Here is a 24,005-nt window from a genome sequence, read left to right on the forward strand (position 1 = left end):
TGGGAAAAATTCTAAACATTCTCACTTCAATTCTTGAGTCTATCTTGTAAATTTTCCTTGGATTTTCCCCCAGGTGTCTGCCCCATGACCTCCTCCCTTTATGAATCACTCCTCCCCTCCGCACTCATAGCCCAGAGTGCCCCAGGTTCTAACTTCCTTGCACTGGCTCTTTCAAGGATGGGGGAGACCTTGACCTTTAAGGAGGATTCCAACACTGCAGGTTTTCCTTGGCGACTCCTAAAGGCCCAGGTTTAGTTTAGGTCTGCTGTGGGGCTAGAACTTGAATACTGTATGGAGAGATCTTTTTGGAAGGAAAAAAATTTCATGGACTTGACTTAAATTACTTTTTTAATTTAAATGTATGCAAATTATGTATGCAAACACAGCTAACTATGAATTCTTTATGCTTGTAACTTAAGCAGTTATAAAACCAAAAAAAGTAGCAATAAATACAAACAAAAGTAGAAAGGCAAGTTTGAAACTAACATTAATTTAATATGATGAAGAGCGTTGCTTTTCTGAAATGAAGTTGCTGCTGGCAAGATGAACATGTACTGCTGCATGCAGATTCTTACACACTTGGCACAGATATTCCACTGTGCGCCCGGTAGTGACTCAGTTCTTCACCTTCTCATGTCTATTCAAGTTACCAAGAAATCTTTGTTAGTACTTGTCTACTGGCCTTCAGTTGGTACAAATGCACCCAAGACAATGAAAGCTATAAATAGGTAAACACAAACACAAAATGCAGGGCCAGGATCAATTACATACGCTCCAAAAACATGCTTATAATACTTTTCAGAAATTACCAAGGAAATGAAAACATGGAATTGAAAAATTTTCACAGGGTATTCATGGGTTCTCAGGAGTCCAGAAGTCTCAGTTTGAGAAACACTATCTTAGCATTGACCTTGACTTCCAACGTGGCCTTGAACAAATTATTTGCCATTTTTGGATCTCTGCACATTTTTTTGTACAGAAACAAGAATGATTTCAGCCACCAGTACTCTTGCAAGTTGAAGGAAGTTAGAGGAATTAAAGACAACATCCCACGGTCTTCAAGGACTAGAAAGGAAGGGAGAAGAATTTATTATATACCACTAGAGTTGGAAAAATGATAGTGGCTGGGACCCTCAGGCTGGCTTTGGCTATAGAGTCAAAATGACACAGATTTGAATTCCAGATCTGCCAGTTACTGTGTGTGTGTGTGTGTGTGTGTGTGTGTGTGTGTGTGTGCACGTGTGGTGGGGGCAAGGAGGGGACAAGTTATTTAACTTCTCTAACCCTCAGTTTCTACCCCTGTAAAGTGGGCATATTTCAGTATGCCACATCACAGAGCTGCCGTGTGGGCCAGATCAGATGGCTCAGGCAAGTGCTGAAAGCAGACCCGGCAAGAGCAAGGCTCGGTAGTCCCAACGGGCTGCTGAGAATGCCACAGGCTTTTTACAGAAGGGAGAAAGTCAAGATTCTAAGATTCTGTCCATAGAAGACGGTATCTCTGAGGCGTGCATTCAGGATATCGCACCCTAATTAGCCCCGCAGCTGCCCTGGGCTTACACTCAGCCTCTCTGACGTCCCCGCCCGTCTGCCCGTGTGGGGTTCTTCCAGCCACTGCACACCCAGGCCTGCAGGGCTTTCCCTGCCGGCGGTCCCTTTGCACGTTCAGCAACTGCCGTTGGTCACCTGCGCGGCGAGCGCCCCCCGTGGCCTTCCTGCTCACGCAGGGACCCGCGGCCTGCAGAAGACTCGCCCGCACGGGTCAGTCCAGCGGCCCAGCGAGCCGTTCTAGATCACTCTACCCCTTTTGGAAGAGTGGGGTGGAGGAATCTAGGAGAAATCCTCCGTGGGAAGCAGCAGCTTGCCACAGATCTAAGGCAAATGACGGCTGCTCACCGCCTGGTTTTCTTTGCATGGAGAGCGCTGCCCCGCGCACGTGAGAGGGCGCCGAGGAGACAACCGCATGGCCGGTGACAACGCAGGAAAATGCCTGGCACGTGCATGGCTTCCCTGGGATCTCGCCAGTTGCTCAGGGCGTTCGTTGCTGGGGCGGGGGTGAAACACCAGGGGGAAAGGACAGGATGAAGCTGGGATTAACTCCTCCTTTCCCTCGGCCATTGCTCTGAACTGTGCATCCAATACGCCGCTGCCTTTACAATTGTTTTCATTTTTATTTTGTTTTAGAGACAGAGTCTCGCTGTGCTGTGCAGGCTGTAGTGCCGCGGCTATTCACAGCACGACCACACTTAGAGTTCACTGCAGCCCGGAACTCCCAGCCTCAGGCTCCTGAGTAGCGGAGACTACCTACAGGTGCGCCCACGGGGCCCGCCAGACTTTTACATGGACATAAATCTTTTCTTGAAAGGGGGTTCAAGTAAAATTTTTAAAAAGAGCATAAATCTAATCATTTCATTTCCTGGCTCAAAACCCCAAGGCCCTTCCTCCTCACCTTCAGATAAGCCAAACTACTAAATCTGCCTTCCTGGCTCTGCCGGCGGACATGCCCTTCCCCTGTCACCCCCGCGCCTGCACCCGACGACCGCGCTGGCAGGAAGCGGGAACAGCCTCGGCTCAGCTCTGCAGCGCTCAACCTGACTCCAGGCCAGGTCAAGCCCAGCTCCTCCACAAGGTCTTCCTCAGTGTCCCCTCCTGCCCCCTCCGGAGGACCTGGCCTGTCCCTCCGCAGGATTGCCAGGACCCCCTACAGCTCTGCCTGCAGCAGGGGAGGGGTCCCTTCTTCTGCAGTACAGACTTACAGACACCTGTGACACCTCTCTAGACTGTAAATGCCCGGAGGGCTGAACCTGCCCTAGGTAATCTCTTAAATTACCATTGTGGGACAAATTAGGAGGTGGAACTCAGAGATCCCAAGTGACACATCAGAAAGCCACAAAGGGAGATCATGTTAGTGGGGTTAGGATGGTTGCTTCCATCAAGTGGGCCTGTACTTTAGGGTTGCTATCTCATTGTCATCTAAACAGACTCCATTTTACTGGCGAGGGAACTGGGACGCAGCAGTGGCAGTTTTGGTCCTCCCTCTCAGAGGCAAAGCCTGCTTTCTCCCCTCTCCAATTGGCTCTCTGCTTCCTCAGGATCTGGGAGCGGCAACATCACTCCCTCCCTCCCTGCTCCACCCCTCCAAGCCTAATCAGTCACCTTTGGCTTTGGGATCAGAGTTTCCAAACCAAGAACTGGAGTACAATGTCTGACAATGCCATTTGCATTTAAGAGGTCAGAGTATGTTTGAAATTGGGGTTTTGTGAAAACCGAGGGTGCCTTTTGGCCTCAGGTACTTCCTTTGGCCATTGGTGTAATTGGGGGGCATATAATACTTTGGGGGCAGCCAACTAAGAAACTGGGATTCTGGTTCTTCCCAAGGTACAAAATCCTGGGAAAAGGAAGTGAATTGTCAGGACTCAGAAGGAGGTCTCCAAAGGACCACCGCCAGTCAATTCTGACCTCTCCTCCACCTCAAGTCAGTCCTGCTACCCTCCCCACTCCCCCTCTATTTTTCTTTCTTGGATTCTTCCCCTGGCAAGGCGCAAGCTCTGGCCACAGCTAGCCAGTGCCGCTTTCTGCCTGCTCTGCCTCCCTGCACCTCCCTTTGTCTGGGGTTTCTTTGTCTGGGGTCTCTCTTTGGTTCAGTTCCACAGTTCTCAGCCTCCCCTCCCTTTCTCTGGGGCCAGGCTGCTCCCTCCCTCTCTGCGGGGGCTGAGAGGCTCCGAGAGGGGAACGGGACTGGGTTGCCATGGTCACGTTGAAGCCGGCCGCAGCTGGCCCAGGCAGCTGCTCCAGGGCCCTGGGCCCGGATGCTTGGACAAAGCCAGGCGGCCTCAGCAACCACAGACCTGGAACCCCAAAGGTCTGAAACTGGCGGGGACTGGGACCCAGGAGAACCTCGAGCTGGAGGTGAGAAGGAGGAAGCTGAACTGGGAGGGCAGGAGTGGGCACTGGAGCTGGGCCCTCCCTGCTGGAGGTGCGGAGGGAGGAGGGGAAGGACGGGGAATAGAGCTGGGGCCACGGTGCCCACAAGCGGGCTGAGGGGCTAGGATGTCCCCAAGGGGAGGGCTGGGCCTGGGCGTCCTGCCATCCAGAAACAGGCTTGATCCCTGGTCTATCCCACAAGTGCCCCTTCCTTTCTCAGCCTGTTACCTGCCTCATCTCCCCGTGTCCCTTAGTTTCAAGCCCTGTGTCTCAGTCTCCCTCTTCTTCCCCCATTTCTCAGTTTCACTCCAACCCCTTTTTCTCTCTCTAGCCTCATCCTTGTTCCCTTGGTCTGTTTGCCCACCTCTCAGGCTCCTCAGTTTCCCCTCCTCTCTGAGGTGTTTGTCGCCCCCCCTTTCCCCTCTGTGGCCATTCCAGTTCCCTTATGTGGTCCAGCCCTTTTCTCCCCAAACCTCAGTTTCCTCCTCTGAGTCCCTGGGTCTTCCTACTGCTGTGCATGCCCTCTGCCTCCACCCTCTTCCTCATCTCTGACCCCCAGTCCACAGCGTTGGCCTCAGTCCTCTCCTGCCCCCTCACCACTGTCTGCATCTGACCATTGGTGGCCCTCCTTCCTCTGGTCCTCTGCCCTTCTTTCTCCACCTCCCAGGCTCTCCACAGCTGAGCCCTGGTTCATCTTTCTCCCAGAACTACGTCATCTCTTCCTCCCCCTTCTCTCCTGGGCCTCAGTTTCCCATTTGTACTTGGTGGCTTGACTCATGCCCAGGGCCTTGTCCACTCCCTCGCCCTGCCCCCCACTGGTGGCCTCTCACCCTCCCCAGCTGCCAACCGGCCTGCTCCCCCAGAGGCAGCTGGCTCTGCAAGAAGGGAGCTGCAGCTAGTGTGTGGGGGCCCATCGGTCCGTTGTCCCTCTCGCTGGTCCTGCTGGCTTCCTTGCATGGCCGGTGGTCTGCAAGCCTGAAGCTGCTCGTTCCTCTCTCCTATGTGCCTCTTCTCACATTTTTTCAGCTGTTTTCCCTCCTCTCCTTCCTGGGCAGCAGGAGGCCATCAGCCTGAAGGGGAGGGAAGCCCTATGGGAGGGCATGGATGCGGAGGGGTAGAGGGTGTTTGGGGGTTCTGGAGGACATTGGGGGCCTTCTGGGGTTCGGAGTGACGCGGGAGATGTGGGATGGGCTCTGGGGCCCAGCGATGGGTGGGCAGGCAGTCTTTGGCGCTGCTATCCCAGCCCCTGGATGGCTGGGATTTCCCTCTCTGGCCCCTGAGAATCTCGGCTCGGAGCCTCGCATTCCAGCCGGCTCCAGCCCCTATCTCTTGTCACTTGACTCCGCTGGGCCCCAGTCCCGCACCACTCCCACTCCTCCAGCCCTGAGCTGGGGCAAGGTGGGCACCTCCGACTAGGAATTTCTCCTGAGAGAGTGAGAAGAGGGGGCAAAGGTGTCAGGACCCTCTGGCTTCCCCTGCTCTCCCCTGCGAACCCCTCCGTCTGGCATTGCCATGCCGCCTGACCCGGGCCGACGTGGGCCCGCGGTGTGGAATGTCCCAGCAGGGTGTGAGGGGCTGCAGCTCAGCTGGCCCGCCTGGCCCGGGCTTCCCCGAACTCAGCCCCTGGAGGGCGGGGCTGCCGGCCGTCCAGGTGAGTCCCCAGGGAAGCCTTGGCCCCACCCCCAGCGCGGCCCCACCCCCGGCCCAGCCTCCCCGGGCCCAGATTCCCCAGCGCCGTCTCCCGAGGGGTAGGTGCTCTGGAGGACGCCCTGGGGGCTTGGCGGAGGGGAAGGCGGGAAGAAGCAGTTCTCCGAGTGACCCTGGGGCTGTTTGTTAGCAGGGCCCTTAGCAGTTGGGGCGTCCTAGGGTTTGTGAACTTGTGCCTTTATGTGCCTTGGCCTCTCCCACGCGCCAGCCTCTTCCTGGTAGTGCTTTTGTGTACTTGTCTGGTTGGGACTTCGTGTTTCTTTTGTGGGACTGTTGTTTGGGACTGCACACAGGGTGTGAGCTTTTAGCTACTGTGAGGTGCAATGGGGCGGGGATCTGCAACAGAGACCGTCCTGCGACCGTGACGTTGTCTAGGTGGTTGCGAGGTGTGGGGGGGTGAAGAGGGGTCGGGGGGCCGACGTGGTGCTGAGTGGGACGGAGCACCTTCCACCACAAAGTTTTGTGTGTCCCCGTGTCCACCGCGCAGCAGCTCTCTACCGTGTGACTGGCCTACCCTGTCCCTTTGCACGCTTCTTGTGTCTCTTTTTTCCCCTTCCTTTCTGGCTGTGTCTGATTTTCACTCTATCCTCCTCCTCCTCCCCACACCCACCCTGCCCTGGCTCCGTTGCTGGCCTCTCCTTGCGGGTGATCAGACCCTTCGGCACCCACCGGGGCCAGAGCGGACTGGGCCCAAGGGAGGCTCGCCCTGCGGAAGAGCAGGGCGCCCAGGGGAACCAGAGCCTGGGTCCCTGGGAAGACTGGGCAGTGCCCTGCGGCGCTGGGCAGAGGAACTGAAGGAGGGGTAGAGAGGAAGGGGCTAGAAGAGAGCGGGCCGGCCCGCAGGCTCTGGGGCCCTGGAGGAAGACGGCCCGAGGGTGCCAGGGAGGAGCTAAGGCTGGCGGGGCGGAAAGAGCGGCCTGGGGCCTGGCTGCACAGGTGAGCGCTGCTCCCTTCCGCTGCCGAGCTCCCGCAGCGGGGCGGGGCGCCGGGCCGGTGGGAACCTGCTCCCTCCTCTGGGCCCCGGGGCTGCTCCCTGCGCTTTTCTCCCGGAACCAAGCCCAGAAGGAGGGGGGCGCCATCCCCTCGCGGGGCCTGCGTGTGTGGGAGGCCCTGAGCCGGGCTGCGGCCGCGCCGGGGCCTCGGCTGCGGAGGTTGTCGTTCGCGGGGAAGCCGGCGCGGGCCGCGAGTAGGTGGGGTCGCGGTAGGCGGCGGGATGCCGCGCCAGGGAGGGGCCGGGGCTGGTTACCTGGGGGAGGCCGGGCGCGCGGCCTTGCGGGTGGGCGTGGCGGGCGGGGGGCGGCGCCGGGCGCGGGAGCCGCGGGGACGACTCGGTCCGGGAGGGGAAGGGAGCGCTGCGAGCCCGAATCCGCCGCGCGGAGGCCGAGGGGAGGGAGCGAGGAGCGGGGGGAGGAGCGGAGGGAGCCGAGGCGAGGGGGAGGCGGTGCCTGGACCCGTGCCGCCCCAGCCCTGGCTCCTCTCCCCGGAACAGGCCCCCGACAGCTGCTCGCGGGAGCCGCCTCCCGACACCCGAGCCCCGCCGGCGCCTCCCGCTCCCGGCTCCTGGCTCCCTCCGCCTCCCTCCCCTCGCCCAGCCGCCGAGGAGGCCCCGCTCCGGGGTCGGACGCCTGGGTCTGCCGGGAAGCGCGATGAGAGGTAGGGACAGCGGCGGCCCCCCGGGGCGAGGCCTGGGGCCCAGGGAGGCGCGGCGGCCGGAGCGAGCTGGCAGGCGGGGAGGCAGGACGTCCCGGGCTGTACTTGGTTGCCCAGCTCTTCCCAGTCCGACCTGCCCGCCGCCCCATGCTCTGGCTCGCTGTCTGAAGACGGGGAAAGCCCCTGACTTCCGAGAAAGAGCGCGTTCCGGCACTGAGAAAGGCCCCTCTACTCAGCGTGGAGGAACTGAGGCCTGGAGGACAGGTGCTCCCATGTAGCCCCACTGAGTCATCTCATCTGCTGCTTGGAGAAAGGGCCTGCCCGCCACCTGGCCAGTCCCTGCGGGCTCCTGCCGTTAAGCCTCCACCAGCCGACTCCCAGTTGGACAGCCTGGCCACAGCCCAGCAGAGGGAGGAACTGACACTCTAACCTACCAGTGACACCGCTCTTCCATGCTGGATGGTCAGTGATAATGTCACTGCCAGTGAGCACCACCCTCAGGGGCTCAGCACCCTGGCCCCCCACCCAGCCTTCACCCCACAGGTCCCCTGCTGGCTGGACATTCCTTTCCAGCACCTCCACCCCCTGCCAGGGTCTGGGCTCTGGCTCACTGTTGCTGAGGGGTGTAGATGTTTCCAGAATTGAGTGATGCAGCGGAGACAGGTGAAAGCAGAATGTATAGGGAAATGAACCAGAGAAATGGCTCTTGATCCTACTGTCACTCTTCCTGCCCAACTGTCCACCTGTTCGCTGCACCCTTGACTTCCTTCTGGCTTGGTCACCCTTGTGTGTTACGGGGTGGGCCCAGTTCTCTGGGGATCGTGTGCCCAAGAGCCTGAGTGTGTGTGTCTCACACTGTCTTCTGGTCACAGGAGCATGTGGTGTCTGTCATTTCATGTTCACAGGTGTCTGAAGGTGGCTATTCACTAGGTGACGGGGTTGGACTTTAAAGTATGCCAGGGTGTGGATGGAGTTGATGTGTGCAGTGGGTGGCTGCTTGCCCTGTCTCTGGAAGTCTGTCTGAGGGGTTGTCTGAGACACTGAGGGGGGTGTGTGCTACATTTAGCCCCAGTGTTTACAGCCAGCTCAGTAAGTTCGCGTGTCTTACCGTGTGTGTATGTGTGTGTGTGTGTGTGTGTGTGTGTACAGAGCTGTGAGGGTGGCGTTGTCTGGGTGGGAGGTGGAGGGGGGCGGGGGAGAGTGAAGGACCTGTGGCAGGGTGGCCTGGCCCTGGCTTGTAATTGGTTGTAATTGGGCAGGGTGGGGTGGGATTGGGTAGGTTTCCGGGCCCGACCACGTGTGTGATGGTGGGGTCAAGACGCAGTGCAGAGAGATGGGGTGATTGGAGATGTTGGGAAACGGGTTGCCCCAGATGTCTCTGTGCTCGTCTGTGTTTCTCTGCTTGGCTCTGTGCCCCGTGTTTCTGAGCCTGCTCTAGTCACCTCTTGCTTTGTGTTTCTCGCTCTGCCTCCCCCTGCCTCCATCCTCTGTCTGTCTGTCTTTGTGTCTCTGCCCGGGGCTCCTCTTGGCTCTGTCTGGCTCTGATGACTCATCTGGGATAGGCATGAAGGTTTCTCAGGGGAACAAGAGTCCTGCTGTTCCCGAGAGAGGTGGGGGTGGAGAGTGGCACCCAGGAATTCCAGGCCAGTCTCCTGGGACTCCAGCAGCCTGCTCCCCTGCACCATGGCGCTGGACCCCAAGGGACCAGGCATGATGTTGTCCGGTTCTAGCCTGTCCTTTGATAACCAAGTTTCCCCTGCAACTCAGGCATCCCCCTCAGCTGCTGCTTCAGAGCTCTGGGGTCCCAGCTGCCTCTTACATTCCTGCCCTAGAGCATTTTGGGAGCAGCTGGAAGAGGACAAAGGGATGGGGGAGTATCCCCCACTCCCCCTACCTCCTGGGGTGACCTGGCTTCCTGGTCTTCAGACCCACCCTCATCTCCAAGGCAACTCAGCTTTTCCTCAGCCCTGGGCTCTTCCTTCAGAGGCAACCACCTTCTGAAAGAGGGAACTGGAGACGGGATGTCTGGGTCTCTGGAGGGGAAGGCAGAGCAGGGAGAGCTGGGGACGGGATGCTTTGGAGCTGATGGCAGGGTGGCGTAGGGCTGTGAGAGGTGTCGGAAGTCCCTGAGGATTCCAGGGCCCGGAGAATCAGTGCAGGGCTCTGGGACCAGCACAGGTTAGGATAACTTTTCCTACACCTGGGGCGGGGAGAGGAGTTGCTTGGGTTTGTGAGGAGATGCCAGCTGGAATGGTTTTAGGTGGAGTGAGCTGCCTGGGCCTGGGAGGAACAGAGTGGGGATTCTCCAACTTTAAGGGGCACAGATCAGTGGGGATCGTGCAGATTCCGATTCAGCAGGTCCAGGGCGGCTGAGATTCTGGGTGCTGCTGATGCTGCTGGGCCGCAGGGCTGTAGAGGACAGTAAGACTGGAGGTGCTGGGCTCCCCATTTTAGAATTCTGGGCTTCTAGCTGGAGGGACCAGGGTCCGCTGGCCCAGGCTTATCCGATGTTTAATTCTATCATATTCTCCACAAGGAGTTGCCCAGCCTTTTCTGGGACACCTTTATTTTTTAAAAATCAAAATAATTTTTATATTGTTTTAATTTTTTTTACATATCACGTGATTTTACATAAATGCATCAATGTTGCCCTATGTTACAGGATTTAGAAAAATAGTACAATCAGCCTGTCTTTACCCTTTTTGTTTTGCTTTTTGTTCTTTTTCCTCACTCATGTTAACTCATGTTATGTTTTATTGTTATAGTCTATTATGTCTCCCCTCTCTCTAGACGTACATACGGGTGTATATACAAACACGGAGGTTTCTTTATCCTTTGTTTTCAAAAGGTGGGATAATTTTTCATACTTCTGTATCTTGCTTTTTTTCTGTTTTTCTTTGCCCTCTCCCCGCCCCTGTATCTTGCTTTTTATATTCAACACTTGCACAGGAAATTACACTGTCAGATTTATTGCTACTTTGTTACTTTTCGTAGCTGCATAGTAGTCCATGAACCTTAATTTTTTCCCCAGCCCATCCTTTGCGGGCATTCACATGGCTTACAGATTTGGGCTCTTACAAAAAGTGCGTAACACACATCTCTGGACATGTGTTCTTCCTGGTGCTTCCCCCACTCCATGTGGCTAGATCACTGGAAGAGGGAATGCTCTGTTGAAGAGGATGTGCATTTTTAATTGTAGTAGATATTGCTAGATTGCTTTCCACATGGATGATAGTGCTGCATTTCCACCATTGTACACGGTGGCTTCCTTTTCGTCACTCTCCACCACCTAGAGATGTTACAGCCTTAAGAAATATTTTGTCAATCTGATTTGTATTTCCCTGACGCTAGTGAATTTGACTAAAAAAATGTATGCTGGCAATTTGGCTTTGCTTTTCTATGAAATGATTATTCAGATGCTTTGGCTATTTCTCTATTGGGTTGTTTATATGTTTCTTTCTTGTCAATTTGTAAGAGGCTTTGGTTTATTATAATTATTAACCCTTTTTTACTGTATATATTATAAGCATTTTTTACAGATGTTTGTTCGGAGCCACTGTTTATGGGGTGTTTTGCCCTTTATCGGTCAGGAGAATGGGGCTTTTTTAGGCAAGTTATTAAACTGATCTCTGCCCCCGTTTCTTCATGTGTTAAATGTAATAGTATCTACCTTAAGAAGGGACTGTGAAGATAAAATTATGGATTCTGTTTAAGGGTTTAGCCTAGTGTCTGGCACATGGAAAACATTCTAAAAATATACTTGATGCTGTTAAACAATTTCTGTTGTTATCATTTTACTGCTGTTGTCCCCAAAGCGGCCCATTCTGTCTCTGTCTATTGCTGTCGGCTGTGACTCAGTCCCTCTGATTAACTTAACCACTACCCATTTCGTCCCCTGCAGAGATGCTGTCCCCACCCCCTTAGGCCTGAGGGATCAAGAGCTATGGGGCCAGGGGCCCTCTCTTTTCTACTGCTGCTGCTTTTGGTGGCAACTGGAGATGCTGACATGAAGGGACATTTTGACCCTGGTGAGGAGACTGAATCACGGGCCCTTGAAGGGTGGCACTTGAGAGGCAGAGAGTTGAGGGCCTTGACCTGTCACATGCCTGTTTTCACCCAGCCAAGTGCCGCTATGCCCTGGGCATGCAGGACCGGACCATCCCGGACAGTGACATCTCTGCCTCCAGCTCCTGGTCAGACTCCACTGCTGCCCGCCACAGCAGGTAAGTGGCACACCTGGCACAGCTGGGGCTGCCCCAAGCAGAGCTCCTGGGACCTCTGCTTGCCCTTCCAACTCCTCTGCCCATGCCAATAAAACCCCTGAAGTCTGGGGTTGGGGGGGTTTAAATACTGGAGACAGACACGGACCGAGGGCCACATGTTCCCTACGACCTCCTTCCCCCTCCCAGGCTGGAGAGCAGCGATGGGGACGGGGCATGGTGCCCTGCAGGGTCCGTGTTTCCCAAGGAGGAGGAGTACCTGCAGGTGGACCTACAGCGGCTGCACCTGGTGGCTCTCGTGGGCACCCAGGGGCGGCATGCCGGGGGCCTGGGCAAGGAGTTCTCCCGGAGCTACCGGCTGCGTTACTCCCGGGATGGCCACCGCTGGATGGACTGGAGAGACCGCTGGGGTCAGGAGGTGAGGCAGACGGGGCAGTGCCCAGGGGAGGCTGGCTCTCCTCTTTTCCGGCTACACTTTAAGCACCACCTGTACACTGATGATGCTCTAGTTCATATCACCTCCAGCCAAGCCTTGCCCCTGAGCTCCATCCAGTATCGCAAACCTGACCACCTCTGGACCTCTCCTTCTAGTTGTTTAATGGGCGTCTCAGACTTACCGTTAACTTCCCAAGCTGAACTTGACTCCCACTCCCACCCCAAACCCGCTCCTCCCCCAGCATTTTCCAGCTCAGGAAATGGTGCCACCATTGCCCAGTTGCCCAAGCCGTAAACTAAGGTGATATCCCCGATCCCTCTGCTTCTCTCCCCTCCTTCTTCCAGAGCATAAGCAGGGCCATCTGTTCTATCTCCACGGCCGTTCCTGAATCCGATCACTCCTCACCACTCCAGCTCCCCTGCCCTAGCCTTGGATGAATGCAGTAGACGCCAAACTGTTCTCCTTGTTTCTGCCCTTTTCTGCCTGGCGTCAAACCTCCACCTGGGGCTACGTCTAGTGGACCCTAAACATGTAAATCAGACAGGTGCAGCTGGCTCACACCCCTCCACTGGCTTCCACTCTGCCCGAGCAAAAGCTGGGCCCCTCGCGGGTGCAGCCAGCCCGGCCTGGCCTGGCTCTTGCCTGCGGCTCCTGCTGGCCCTGGAACAAGCCAGGGCCCCTTCCCGCTGCTTCAGGACACATTCATGGCTGTTCCCTGTGCCTGGAAAGCTCCTCCCCCTCCCAGGCTCTCCCTTGCTTCCTTCAGTTCTCCCCACGGAGCTTTTTCTGCCCCTGCAGGACTGAGATTCCAAGTAGGAGAAACCCCATTGCTGCCCTCCAGCCCGGAGGGGAAGGATGTCACAGGGAACCCCGCACCTCACTGCTCTGTCCCCACACCCTGCCCCCTGTTCTTCACAGCTGTTTCCCCAGCTGGAATCTCAATCACGTGGAGGCAGGGACTGACGTTCACCGCTGAGAACAGGCTTGGCACAGAGTGGGCTCTCAGCTGACTGCTGCTGAGTGAACAGGGCGGTGCAGCAGGCAGGAAAGCTGAGGCAGGGGTCCAGGGTTGTGGGGACCGGGTAGAATCTGGGCACAGTGGGATGCATGTCTTGGCGATGAATGGATGGAGCCAGCAAGGAGAGCGGGGAGCTGAGCCTGGAGCCTGAGGACAGACTGTCAGGGCTGGGAGAGGGTCAGAGTCTCTGCTCCAAATGCCTGGCTGCACCCCGAGTGCTGTGTGCCTGGTGCTGCCCTTCAGGGATCTCTTAGTGGCCACTGTGGGCCGCAGCAGGGAGCAGCTGGTGACTGGGAAGTGAGCTCTGACATGAGCCCTTCCCACCTGTCCACCCTTGCTTCCTGGCCCCCAGGTGATCTCAGGTAACGAGGACCCTGAGGGAGTGGTGCTCAAGGACCTTGGGCCCCCTATGGTGGCCCGACTGGTTCGCTTCTACCCCCGGGCTGACCGGGTCATGAGCGTCTGTCTGCGGGTGGAGCTCTACGGCTGCCTGTGGAGGGGTGAGTAGCGCAGCCCCTGAGGACGGTTTCCTGGCCTGGTGGGGTGGGGAACGTGGAGCTGGGTATCCAGGGTCCTCCTCCTCCTGTCGGGAAGCTATCACTCTGAGCGGGAAGGGGTCGTTCCCCGACACCAGTGGGCAAGCGGAGGGATAAGAGAAAGGGGCCTGAAACCTGCCTGGCCTGATGCAGGGCTGGGACGGAGGCTTCGTGCCTGACACCCCTCTCCCGCCCTGCCCAGATGGACTCCTGTCTTACACCGCCCCTGTGGGGCAGACGATGTACCTGTCAGAGGCCGTGTACCTCAACGACTCCACCTACGATGGACATACTGTTGGCGGGTGAGGGGAACGGGCCCTGCAGGATGGGGGCCTGGGGTGGGAGGGAGGGCAGAGTGTGGGGGGCTGATGGGCAGTGAGATGGAAGAACTGGGGGGAGGTATCTGTTAGGTGGGGCCTCAAGGGACAGGAGTGGGATTGAAGGACAGCAGGGTGGCTACTAGCCCATATACACTTTGTGCAAATTAGGAAAAGGCACCCCTTTGCTAACACACATCTGTTGGAAATTGTCACAACAAATACATCACAGATCACATGGCACCTCTTCCAGGTGGTGCCTTTGTGCAGGGTGTGACCTGCAAAGTACCTGTGATAGTCCTGGGGGTGGGGTGGGGAGAAGGGAGGAGTGAGCCGCACTAGGGTGGGGTGGGGGGGCGAGTGGATGGAGGCCAGGCCACTGGGGGTGGGGGCATAGCACCTGGATGTCAAGACCCTCGTCCCTTCTCCTCTTCTTGGTCCCCTCCTGTCCAGGCTGCAGTACGGCGGTCTGGGCCAGCTGGCAGACGGCGTGGTGGGGCTGGATGACTTTAGGAAGAGCCAGGAGCTGCGGGTCTGGCCAGGCTATGACTATGTGGGATGGAGCAACCGCAGCTTCCCCAGCGGCTATGTGGAGATGGAGTTTGAGTTTGACCGGCTGAGGGCCTTCCAGGCCATGCAGGTGAGTGAGTCCAGCTCTCAGGGAGGGCTTCGAGGCTGGGCTAGGTGCTGCTGGGGCATCCCCAGGGCTCTCCTGGCCTTGACCCTGTGTCCCTCCTCCCTTCCCCCAGGTCCACTGTAACAACATGCACACGTTGGGAGCCCGCCTACCTGGCGGAGTAGAATGTCACTTCAAGCGGGGCCCTGCCATGGCCTGGGAGGGGGAGCCCATGCGCCACAACCTGGGGGGCAGCCTGGGGGACCCCAGAGCCCGGGCTGTGTCGGTGCCCCTGGGCGGCCGTGTGGGCCGCTTTCTGCAGTGCCGCTTCTTCTTTGCGGGGCCCTGGTTACTCTTCAGTGAGATCTCCTTCATCTCTGGTAAGCCCCCGGGTACGCCGACCACCCAGCCGCGGGATTGCCAGCTGACTTGGTTCCTAACCCTGCAGCGCCCCCAAAACACCCGCTCCTGGCATCCTGTCTGTCACCTGTGAGGCTTTTCAGCCAGGGGTGCCCCTTCTGCCCCTGGTTCCCTGCATGTCTCTGTCTTTCCTTCGTGCTGATGTTGAGCCAGTGTGATGGTACTGTTGTGAAAGTACTGGGATACTCTGTACTAGTTGAGAAATGGCCTCTCCTCTAAGCCTCCTGCACCCAGGACCCTCATACTGGGCTCCCCTGGGAACCTTCCACGTCCCCACCATCCAGCAACTAAGGGTTAAAGTCCTCTCCAGCTGGGGCCCTCCAGCTGTGACTGAGAGTCACCCCTGCTCCTGCCCTTTCTGACAGCTCAGCGCCTCCCTGGGTCTCCCTGTCCTCTGACTCCCTCATCTCTTCTCTTGCCTCTCCCCAGATGTGGTGAACGACTCCTCTCTCGCTCTGGGGGGCACCTTCCCGCCAGCCCCCTGGTGGCCGCCTGGCCCACCTCCCACCAACTTCAGCAGCTTGGGTGAGCACCCCGGGCCCCCTTGGGCGAGTGGCCTCTGCGCGCTGTCCCTCCCCGGCCTCCCCTCCTGCGGTGCTGACCCTTCTGCCTCTGCCAGAGCTCGAGCCCAGGGGCCAGCAGCCCGTGGCCAAGGCCGAGGGTAGCCCGACCGCCATCCTCATCGGCTGCCTGGTGGCCATCATCCTGCTGCTGCTGCTCATCATCGCCCTCATGCTGTGGCGGCTGCACTGGCGCAGGCTCCTCGGCAAGGTGGGCAGCGGCGCATGTGTGTGTGTGTGTGTGTGTGTGTGTGTGTGTGTGTGTATGTGCGCGTGCGTGTGTATGTGCATGTGTGCATGCATGTGTATGTGCGTGTGTATGTGCATGTGTGCATGCATGTGTATGTGTGTGTGCGTGTGTGCGTGTGTGCGCGCGCGTGTATGTGCGTGCGTGTGCGCACGCGCGTGTTCATGCGCGTGTATGTGCGTGCGCGCGTGTGTGCGTGCGCGTGTGCATGTGCGTGCGTGCGCGTGCGTGGGTGTGCGTGCGTGTGGGTGTGCGTGCGTGCACGTGCATGCAGGGGCCGGCGGGGGCTGCGGGGCACAGCCTCGGTAGCATCGCGAGAGGAGGGCAGGGCTCGTAAGGAGACCGCTTCCAAAGGTGCAGGCAGGGTGTGTAGAGTCCGAGGAGTAGGGCGGGTCCCAGGACCCTGCAGCAGTGAGTCTGGAGAGGGCGCTTGACAGGGGCAGTGGGCTCTGGTCCTCCCCGACGGAGGGCCTGTGAGCAGACAAACCCTGGCCTCACTTTCTGCCCCCGCCAAACTCCTGCGGGGGCTCCGCTCTGGCCAGCCCAAACCAGGCCCGTGCGCATGGTGCGCCGGTCAGCCTGGGGGCAGGGGCGGTGCAAGCAGGTGGAGAGCAGAGCCCGAGCCACCTCCCAGCCGGAGTCCAGTGGGGTGATCGCGTGAAGGTTGCTAATCACGGACAGGTCGGAGTTAGGCTGGAATCCCGTTGTGGGACATCAAGGAGTTTACTTAGATGCTCTTGAACTTCGCTTTCTTTACATGAGATGGCGCCGATGTGGCTACAGACACAGGGCGGGTGTGAGGGCTAAGGGAGAGAAGTAGGCAAAGCGCAGGGACCCGAGCAGCGGCCGCAGTTAACCCTTCCCGCTCCCATGACCAGGCGGAGCGGCGGGTGTTGGAAGAGGAGCTGACGGTTCATCTTTCTGTCCCCGGGGACACCATACTCATCAACAACCGCCCAGGTCCTCGAGAGCCACCCCCTTACCAGGAGCCCCGGCCTCGTGGGAATCCGCCGCACTCTGCTCCCTGTGTCCCCAGCGGCTCTGGTAAGACCTGCCTCGTTCCAGGCCCAGCTCTGTCCTCTCTGCCTGTTTTCTTATCGTATCCCTTCCCCTCTCCTTTCCCGTTCTCTTCTTTTCCTGTCTTCCCCATTCTCAACTCATTTTCTTATTTCTGTGCTCTTGGGTACTGTCTATATCATTCCATGTCTGTACCATATAATCTCTGCCCCAAACTTGCCATGTATTCCGCATACTGCCCCGTGCTCTCATCCCATCTCTGTCCTGCTTCCATCTCTCCGGTTTCTTTTTTTTTTTTTTTTGAGACAGAGTCTCACTCTGTTGCCCAGGCTAGAGTGCCGTGGTGTCAGCCTAGCTCACAGCAACCTCGAACTCCTGGGCTCAAGTGATCCTCCTGCCTCAGCCTCCCGAGTAGCTGGGACTACAGGCATGCGCCACCATGCCCGGCTAATTTTGTTCTATATATATTTTTAGTTGGCCAGATAATTTCTTTCTATTTTTAGTAGAGACGGGGTCTCGCTCTTGCTCAGGCTGGTCTCGAACTCCTGAGCTCAAACGATCTTCCCGCCTCGGCCTCCCAGAGTGCTGGGATTACAGGCGTGAGCCACCGCGCCCGACCGTCTCTGGCTTCTTTGTTGTACCCTCTCACTGTGTCTCCCTTGCCCCTTTTCTTTCTCCTAGATTCACCATGTTTGTTCCTTCCATCCATCCTTTTTATTTTTATTTTTTTTTTTTGGAGACAGTCTTGCTCTGTTGCCTGGGCTAGAGTGCTGTGGCGTCAGCCTAGCTCACAGCAACCTCAAACTCCTGAGCTCAAGCAATCCTCCTGCCTCAGCCTCCCAGAGTGCTAAGATTACAGGCGTGAGCCACCACGCCCGGCCCATCCATCCTTCTATCTATATTTATACATTCATTTGCCTGTTCGTCTGTACATCCATCCATCCATCCATCATCCATTCATCTAACGTCCATCCTACTGTCCATCCTACCGTCCATCCATTATTCATCCATCCATATTCATCAATCCATCTGTCTATATTCATACACCCATTTGTCCATCTATCCAACCATTCAAATATCTGTTTATCATCCATCCACCATCCATTCGTCCTCCCCACCATCCTCAATCTGTCCGTCCACCCTTTCGTCATCTACCCAGCTATCCGTCACTCCCCAGGTCCTTGTTCTGTCCCGTCTCTGTCTCTTAGTACAGTCATTCCCATCAGCCCTGGTCTTGGCCTATTCTGGGTCTCCCTGTCTGTCCAGCCTTGAGTCTCATCCCTTCCCCGTGTCTCCCCCCTCCTTCTCCCGACAGCGTTGCTGCTCTCCAATCCAGCCTACCGCCTCCTTCTGGCCACTTACGCCCGCCCCCCTCGAGGCCCCGGCCCCCCCACACCCGCCTGGGCCAAACCCACCAACACCCAGGGTAAGCCCCTCTGCCCCTGGGCTCCGCCAGCATCCCTACACCTCTGCTGGGGCAGGGAAAAGCCCTCACACCTTGCACTCCCTCCTCGCCCCACTGTGGCCTCTTCCGCTCTCCTGAGCCCCCAGGGAGGAAGCTCTTGTGCCCTTAGCTCACCTCTGCTGCTGCTTGCTCCTTCTTAAGGACTCCCCCTTGACCTGAGGAGTAGAAAGCTTACCGGTTCTCAGCTCTGCCCCTCCTCCTCCTCCAGCCATCTCTTCAGCTCTCCAGAGCTAGGCAGGAGGTTGCTGTGGTGGCCCCAGGCTCTCCTGTGACTCCTCTGTTCTCCCCTCTCTAGAGCTGCAGGAGGAGGGCCTCACCCTGGGCGCTTGCCCTGTTCCCCACGTGTCCTCTCTCTGCAGTCCCAGAGGTGAAGGCTCTTGCCCCCGCCCTTCTGTCTGCTCCTCCCCCCTCGGTGTTGCCTTCTCACTGTGACCCCTTCCCCGGGGCTAAGAGGGGACGGCTCTGCTTCCTCTCCTGTGTGTACACACCTGTGTTGGGGCTGTGAGCCACTGTCACCCTCTCCCTCTGTGTGCCTGTCTCTGCTTGTCTTTGAGCTTGGTGTGTTGGGTGGGGAGGGTCTGGGTGCAGCGGCAGGAGCCAGGCTGAAAGCAGGTAGAGTAGCTGGCGGGGAGGGAGCTGGTGGAGAACGGGCCGAGGGTTTGTAAAGGGAAGGGTGACTGGATGCTGGGACCATCCTTCTTCCAAGGTGGGCAGAGGAATTCTCTTTCAACCGGGACTTATCCCAGGGTCTCATGGGATGTGCTGGGAGATGCCTAGAGTAAGATTATGGCAGTTTCGGTGAACCATTTCCGTTGCCTTGAAAACCTCTGGAATAGCTAACTCATCCCAGGTGGGCGTGCTGTCTGTTGAGGTTGGTGGGTGGAATACCAGGGAAGACACAGGGCAGACCCAGTCTCTCACCTGACTGGAGACCGGGCTCCGGGGAGGCTGGGGTGTGGAGAACTCTGCCCTCAGGCGCTGTCCCTGATGCCTCGTCCTGTCTTCTTCCCCTCGCCCCCCAGCCTGCAGCGGGGACTATATGGAGCCTGAGAAGCCGGGTGCCCCGCTTCTGCCCCCGCCTCCCCAGAACAGCGTCCCCCATTATGCCGAGGCTGACATTGTCACCCTGCAGGGCGTCACTGGGGGCAACACCTATGCTGTGCCCGCGCTGCCCCCAGGGGCGGTTGGGGATGGGCCCCCCAGAGTGGATTTCCCTCGGTCGCGGCTCCGCTTCAAGGAGAAGCTTGGCGAGGGCCAGTTTGGGGAGGTAAGGAGGATGCCTGCATGGCCCCCCAGCCAGGAGCCTTGGTCAGCTGTGACTGTGTTGCCCCATTTGACCCTGTGACCTCGGTGAACCTTGCTGAGACCCCCTAGCAAAAGATCTTCTTTTCCCAGGTGCACCTGTGTGAGGTAGAGAGCCCTCAAGATCTGGTCAGTCTTGATTTCCCCCTTAACGTGCGCAAGGGACAACCCTTGCTGGTAGCTGTCAAGATCCTACGGCCAGATGCCACCAAGAATGCCAGGTGAGGACCAGGGATGGCGTCTGGAAGCTGTGGAGGGTGGGGAGCAACCTAGCGAGAGCTATGGTGGAGACCGACCCAGGGTGCCATCTTGGAGAGCGGGTTGCGTTCGTGCTGCGGGTGGGGGCGCCTGGTCCACCTGAGCAGAAGGGCAGGTGCGGGCCGCCCCCTGGGCGTTCCTCCCACCTGCCCCCTGCCTCTCCAGGAATGACTTCCTGAAGGAGGTGAAGATCATGTCGAGGCTCAAGGACCCCAACATTATCCGGCTCCTGGGCGTGTGTGTGCAGGACGACCCCCTCTGCATGATCACCGACTACATGGAGAATGGCGACCTGAACCAGTTCCTCAGTGCCCACCAGCTGGAGGACAAGGCAGCTGAGGGTGCCCCTGGGGACGGGGAGGCTGCCCAGGGGCCCACCATCAGGTACCCACCCGCCCAGCCTGGGCCTTCCCTGAGAGCTCCCCAAGGGGTCTCCTCTCCCCTCACTGCAGCCCGGAGGAAAAGAGGGCAGCATGGGGTGGGGAGGTCGGGAGGGGTTCCAGGAGGGACTGGCACAAGGAACATGTGACATGTTAGTCCAAGACTGTGGACAGAGAGGCTGGAGATGACTGTGTGAGGGCAGGGAGGAACCTGAGCACTGTGGTGACTTCCCGTCTGCCCTCTCTCAGCCTCCACCCCCCACGTCCAGATTGGGGAGCGTAGTGCAAGAAGAGCTCCCTAGGGCTGGATGGGCCAGAGAGGCTGAGTGGAAGCCCCGCAGCCTTGCATGGGCATGTGGGCATTCCTTCTCGGCTCGGCGAGAGGGCTCCCCTTGGTCTCCTGGATGGGAATCTGAAGGTGCCCCCCATGACCCTCTGTTGTGGGCCACCTTTCTCAGCTACCCAATGCTGTTGCACGTGGCGGCCCAGATCGCCTCGGGCATGCGCTATCTGGCCACACTCAACTTTGTGCATCGGGACCTGGCCACACGGAACTGCCTGGTTGGGGAGAATTTCACCATCAAAATTGCTGACTTTGGCATGAGCCGGAACCTCTACGCCGGGGACTATTACCGCGTGCAGGGCCGGGCGGTGCTGCCCATCCGGTGGATGGCCTGGGAGTGCATCCTCATGGTGAGCACCCCGGAGACAGGCCAGCAGGGTCAGGGCAGGTGGGGAGAGCACCGGCTGCCACTCACAGCTCTGGTGTCCCCACTCACTTGCCTCCTCTGGGCTGCAGCTTCCTCCTCTGTAAAGCAAGGGTCCCCCTGGCTCAAGGGACTGGAGAAAGCAGGGTGCAGTGGTATGACAGGAAGGGGGGCGTGGAGTCAGGGTGGCACAGAACTCAGAGATGAGGGGAGGGAGGAAGCTGGAGACAGAAGGGGTTGGGCGGGAGATAGGGTCAGGACCAGAAAATGAGGGTGGGCCAGGGCCCAGGAGGGGGACCGTGGAGAGAGAAGGCAGAGCCGGTGGGAGAGGGGTGGGCTTGCTTGGAAAGGTGGGCCCGTGACTGGAGGGCCTGGGCTTGGGAGGGCTCAGGCCGCAGTGCGGCCCAGAGTGGATGTGGGGCTCCCCCGGTGTGATGCCTGATGCCCCGCTCTGCCTGTGTTGCCTTCTCCGTGTGCCAGGGGAAATTCACAACTGCAAGTGACGTGTGGGCCTTTGGGGTGACCTTGTGGGAGGTGCTGATGCTCTGCAGGGCCCAGCCCTTTGGGCAGCTCACTGACGAGCAAGTCATCGAGAACGCAGGCGAATTCTTCCGCGACCAGGGCCGGCAGGTCAGAGCGGAGGGAAGGGAGGGAAGGTGGGTGTGAGGTCGGGGCGGGGGGCATGACGTGGACATCTTGGAGACTAAAGAGCATTTGTCCCCTGCCCCTCCTTCACACGGTGACAATGCAGGTGTACCTGTCCAGGCCGCCTGCCTGCCCACAGAGCCTGTATGAGCTGATGCTTCGGTGCTGGAGCCGGGAGCCTGAGCAGCGACCACCCTTTGCCCAGCTGCATCGGTTCCTGGCAGAGGACGCGCTCAACACGGTGTGAACCACAGCATTAGCTGCCCCTCCCTCAGCGAGCCATCCAGGGGAAGCCAGGGACACTAAAACAAGAGGCGCCAACGGCCCCCCCACCTCACTCCCCTCCTGACCCGGCACCTCTGAGAGAGGCGGTGACTGCAGGTGGGCTGGGCCTGCCTGGACACGCTCACATCTCCTTCCTGTTCCTCCTTCCTAGAAGTCCCCACCGCCCCCAGCTGGCCCTGTGGATGGGACCTCTCTGACCCCTCTAGCCGTCCTTGGGGAAGGGTGGGGACAAATATAGGGCAGACACTGGACATGGCCCGTCGGAGCTCCTGGGCCCCACTGGACAACACTGGTTCCTGGAGAGGTGGCTGTGCCCCCAGCCTCTCTTCCTGTCACACACTGGACCCCACTGGCTGAGAATCTGGGGGGAGGGAGGAGGACAAGAGGGGGAGAAAGCTGTTCCCTTGTGCTTGCTCCTGTGCAACTGTCCTCAGCTTTGGGTTCTTCCTCCTCCACCACCTGGAACACTGGACCTGGGGTGATCCCTGCCCCAGCCCTCAGTCAGCCCAGCTTCCCACCTGCCACGTTGTAGCTAGAACTTATCTAAGCCTATCCGATTCTGTGAGCAAATATTGAGATTAGGGGGAAAGAGGGAGCAGTGGCCTGTGGCCCTGGGGTTGGCCATCTCTATTGTAGCTGCCATATTGGTTTTTCTGTAATCACTTGGGGTTTGTACATTTTTGAGGGGAGAGACACAGATTTTTACACTAATATATGGACCTAGCTTGAGGCAATTTTAATCCCCTGCACTAGGCAGGTAATAATAAAGGTTGAGTTTTCCACAGCTGTGTGTTTTCTGGGGTTTTGATAAAATCTTCCTCCTGCCCCTCACTCCTGGCCCATTTCCGGCCTTCTTTCTCCTCTTTTTCCTTCCTCTCCCCATTCCATTTCCCACCACCTATTTTGCCCAACATCCTGTTCTGTTTCTGCATGGCCCGGCCCCTCATCAGCTCAGAGGTGCCGCAGGAGGCCTGGGGGGCTCAGTCAGGCCGGCGCCATGGACCCCTCTGGCAGTCTGGAGAGGTCTGATTCCTTCTCAGAATTGTTCTAAGACCCATAAAATAAAATGTGTAGGATTACAAAGGAAACCAATTGAAACAGTTTACCAAAATGTTGAGAAATTATGATATAGTAATGTATGTGCTTTTTAATAACATCTAGCAACAAGTGTCATAACTACTTATATTTTCCAAATAGCAATGAGAATAAACAATATTTTGAGATTTTTATAACTGTAGTGGGATATAAACATAGCTGTCTAGTAGTGATAAGTCACAGGTACTGCTAATACTATTAATACTTGGGGGGTTGGCCCATATTCATAATTGAAGGAAATACTGATTTTCAGTTAGAGGTTAGTAAAAGTAAAGGTGTAATTTCTTTTTCTTGCCCCAATTCTAGGACCCTCTGAGGTCTAGGAGTCCCAGGTGGAGAATCCTTGGATTGGGCTGGCTGAGTGTGCAAATGGCCCCATAGTTGCGAGCTGCTGGGACTGGAGCCAGAACCAATAACCTAAATTATCTCAGAGGCTTGGAAGGATGAGCCACAGCCGCCAAGAGAGCATTTAGCAAAGAGTTCAAATTTGGTTGGAAAGGGGAAAAAAATTGGTTGCAAGTATTGGATAAGGCAGGCCTGTCTTAAAGGCAGTTCGTGTGAAATAAAGACCCTAGGGTTTTGGTTGATATTTACCAACTGAGGCAACTGGATAATGAGGATAACAATACAGACAATTAAATCTGAGGCTGAATTAATAGGCCCTTGGGGCCCAGGTCACAGATCTAATAGTCCCGCTAAAACCTACGCAGGTCAGACCACTGTGTACCATGATTTAGGTCAGGCACTCATAGGTTAGTGTTTGGAGGCCAGAACCCAGAATAGTGAGCCTGATGATGCCCAAATCTCTGAGCTCAGAACTTCCTCTTTGAGCCCTAGACCTATATAACCACCTGGAGTTCATTTAAATGTCAGTCTCAGCGTGTCCAAACCTGCTCCTCTTCCACGGTCTCCTGACTTGGTGAGTGGCAGCATCACCCACTTAGCTACACAAGCTGCCCAAGGTGTCATCTTTTTTTTTTTTTTTTTGAGACAGAGTCTCACTCTGTTGCCCATAGTGTCAGCCTAGCTCACTGTGACCTCAAACTCCTTGGCTCAAGCCATCCTCCTGCCTCAGCTTCCCGAGTAGCTGGGACGACAGGCAAGCACCACCAAGCCCAGCTAATGTTTTTCTATTTTTAGTAGAGATAGGGGTCTGGGGGGGTCTCGTTCTTGCTCAGGCTGGTCTCCAACTCCTGACCTCAA

General features: G+C 57.4%; 1 protein-coding gene and 1 long non-coding RNA gene across 14 annotated transcripts; one reads left to right on the forward strand and one right to left on the reverse strand.

Annotated features, from left to right (window-relative positions):
* Positions 1 to 474: 474 nt before the first annotated feature.
* On the reverse strand, positions 475 to 6,913 carry LOC123631704. 2 transcript variants are annotated; one of them, XR_006733217.1, is made up of 2 exons: positions 6,875 to 6,913; positions 475 to 1,065 (listed from the first exon to the last, which is right to left on the reverse strand). It is a non-coding gene; the product is annotated as an uncharacterized LOC123631704 (long non-coding RNA). The 2 variants fall into 2 exon arrangements; XR_006733216.1 differs by lacking the exon at positions 6,875 to 6,913 and adding an exon at positions 4,752 to 5,271.
* On the forward strand, positions 3,570 to 22,491 carry DDR1 (discoidin domain receptor tyrosine kinase 1). 12 transcript variants are annotated; one of them, XM_045541585.1, is made up of 21 exons: positions 7,016 to 7,281; positions 7,515 to 7,740; positions 10,069 to 10,126; positions 11,180 to 11,306; positions 11,399 to 11,501; positions 11,688 to 11,916; positions 13,305 to 13,452; positions 13,691 to 13,790; positions 14,259 to 14,445; positions 14,555 to 14,801; positions 15,271 to 15,366; positions 15,461 to 15,612; positions 16,527 to 16,692; positions 17,981 to 18,091; positions 18,426 to 18,497; positions 19,153 to 19,397; positions 19,526 to 19,653; positions 19,856 to 20,074; positions 20,529 to 20,763; positions 21,258 to 21,407; positions 21,529 to 22,491. In XM_045541585.1, exons 4-21 carry the CDS (start codon positions 11,222 to 11,224, stop codon positions 21,667 to 21,669), a joined length of 2,814 nt encoding a protein of 937 aa, XP_045397541.1. In that variant the 5' UTR covers positions 7,016 to 7,281; positions 7,515 to 7,740; positions 10,069 to 10,126; positions 11,180 to 11,221; the 3' UTR covers positions 21,670 to 22,491. The 12 variants fall into 12 exon arrangements, with proteins under 12 accessions (XP_045397538.1, XP_045397544.1, XP_045397537.1 ...); XM_045541580.1 differs by lacking the exon at positions 10,069 to 10,126; XM_045541584.1 differs by lacking the exon at positions 7,515 to 7,740.
* The last annotated feature ends 1,514 nt before the right edge of the window (positions 22,492 to 24,005 follow it).

This window comes from Lemur catta, chromosome 2 (genome assembly GCF_020740605.2).
Source record: "Lemur catta isolate mLemCat1 chromosome 2, mLemCat1.pri, whole genome shotgun sequence".
NCBI classification, from domain to species: domain Eukaryota; kingdom Metazoa; phylum Chordata; class Mammalia; order Primates; family Lemuridae; genus Lemur; species Lemur catta.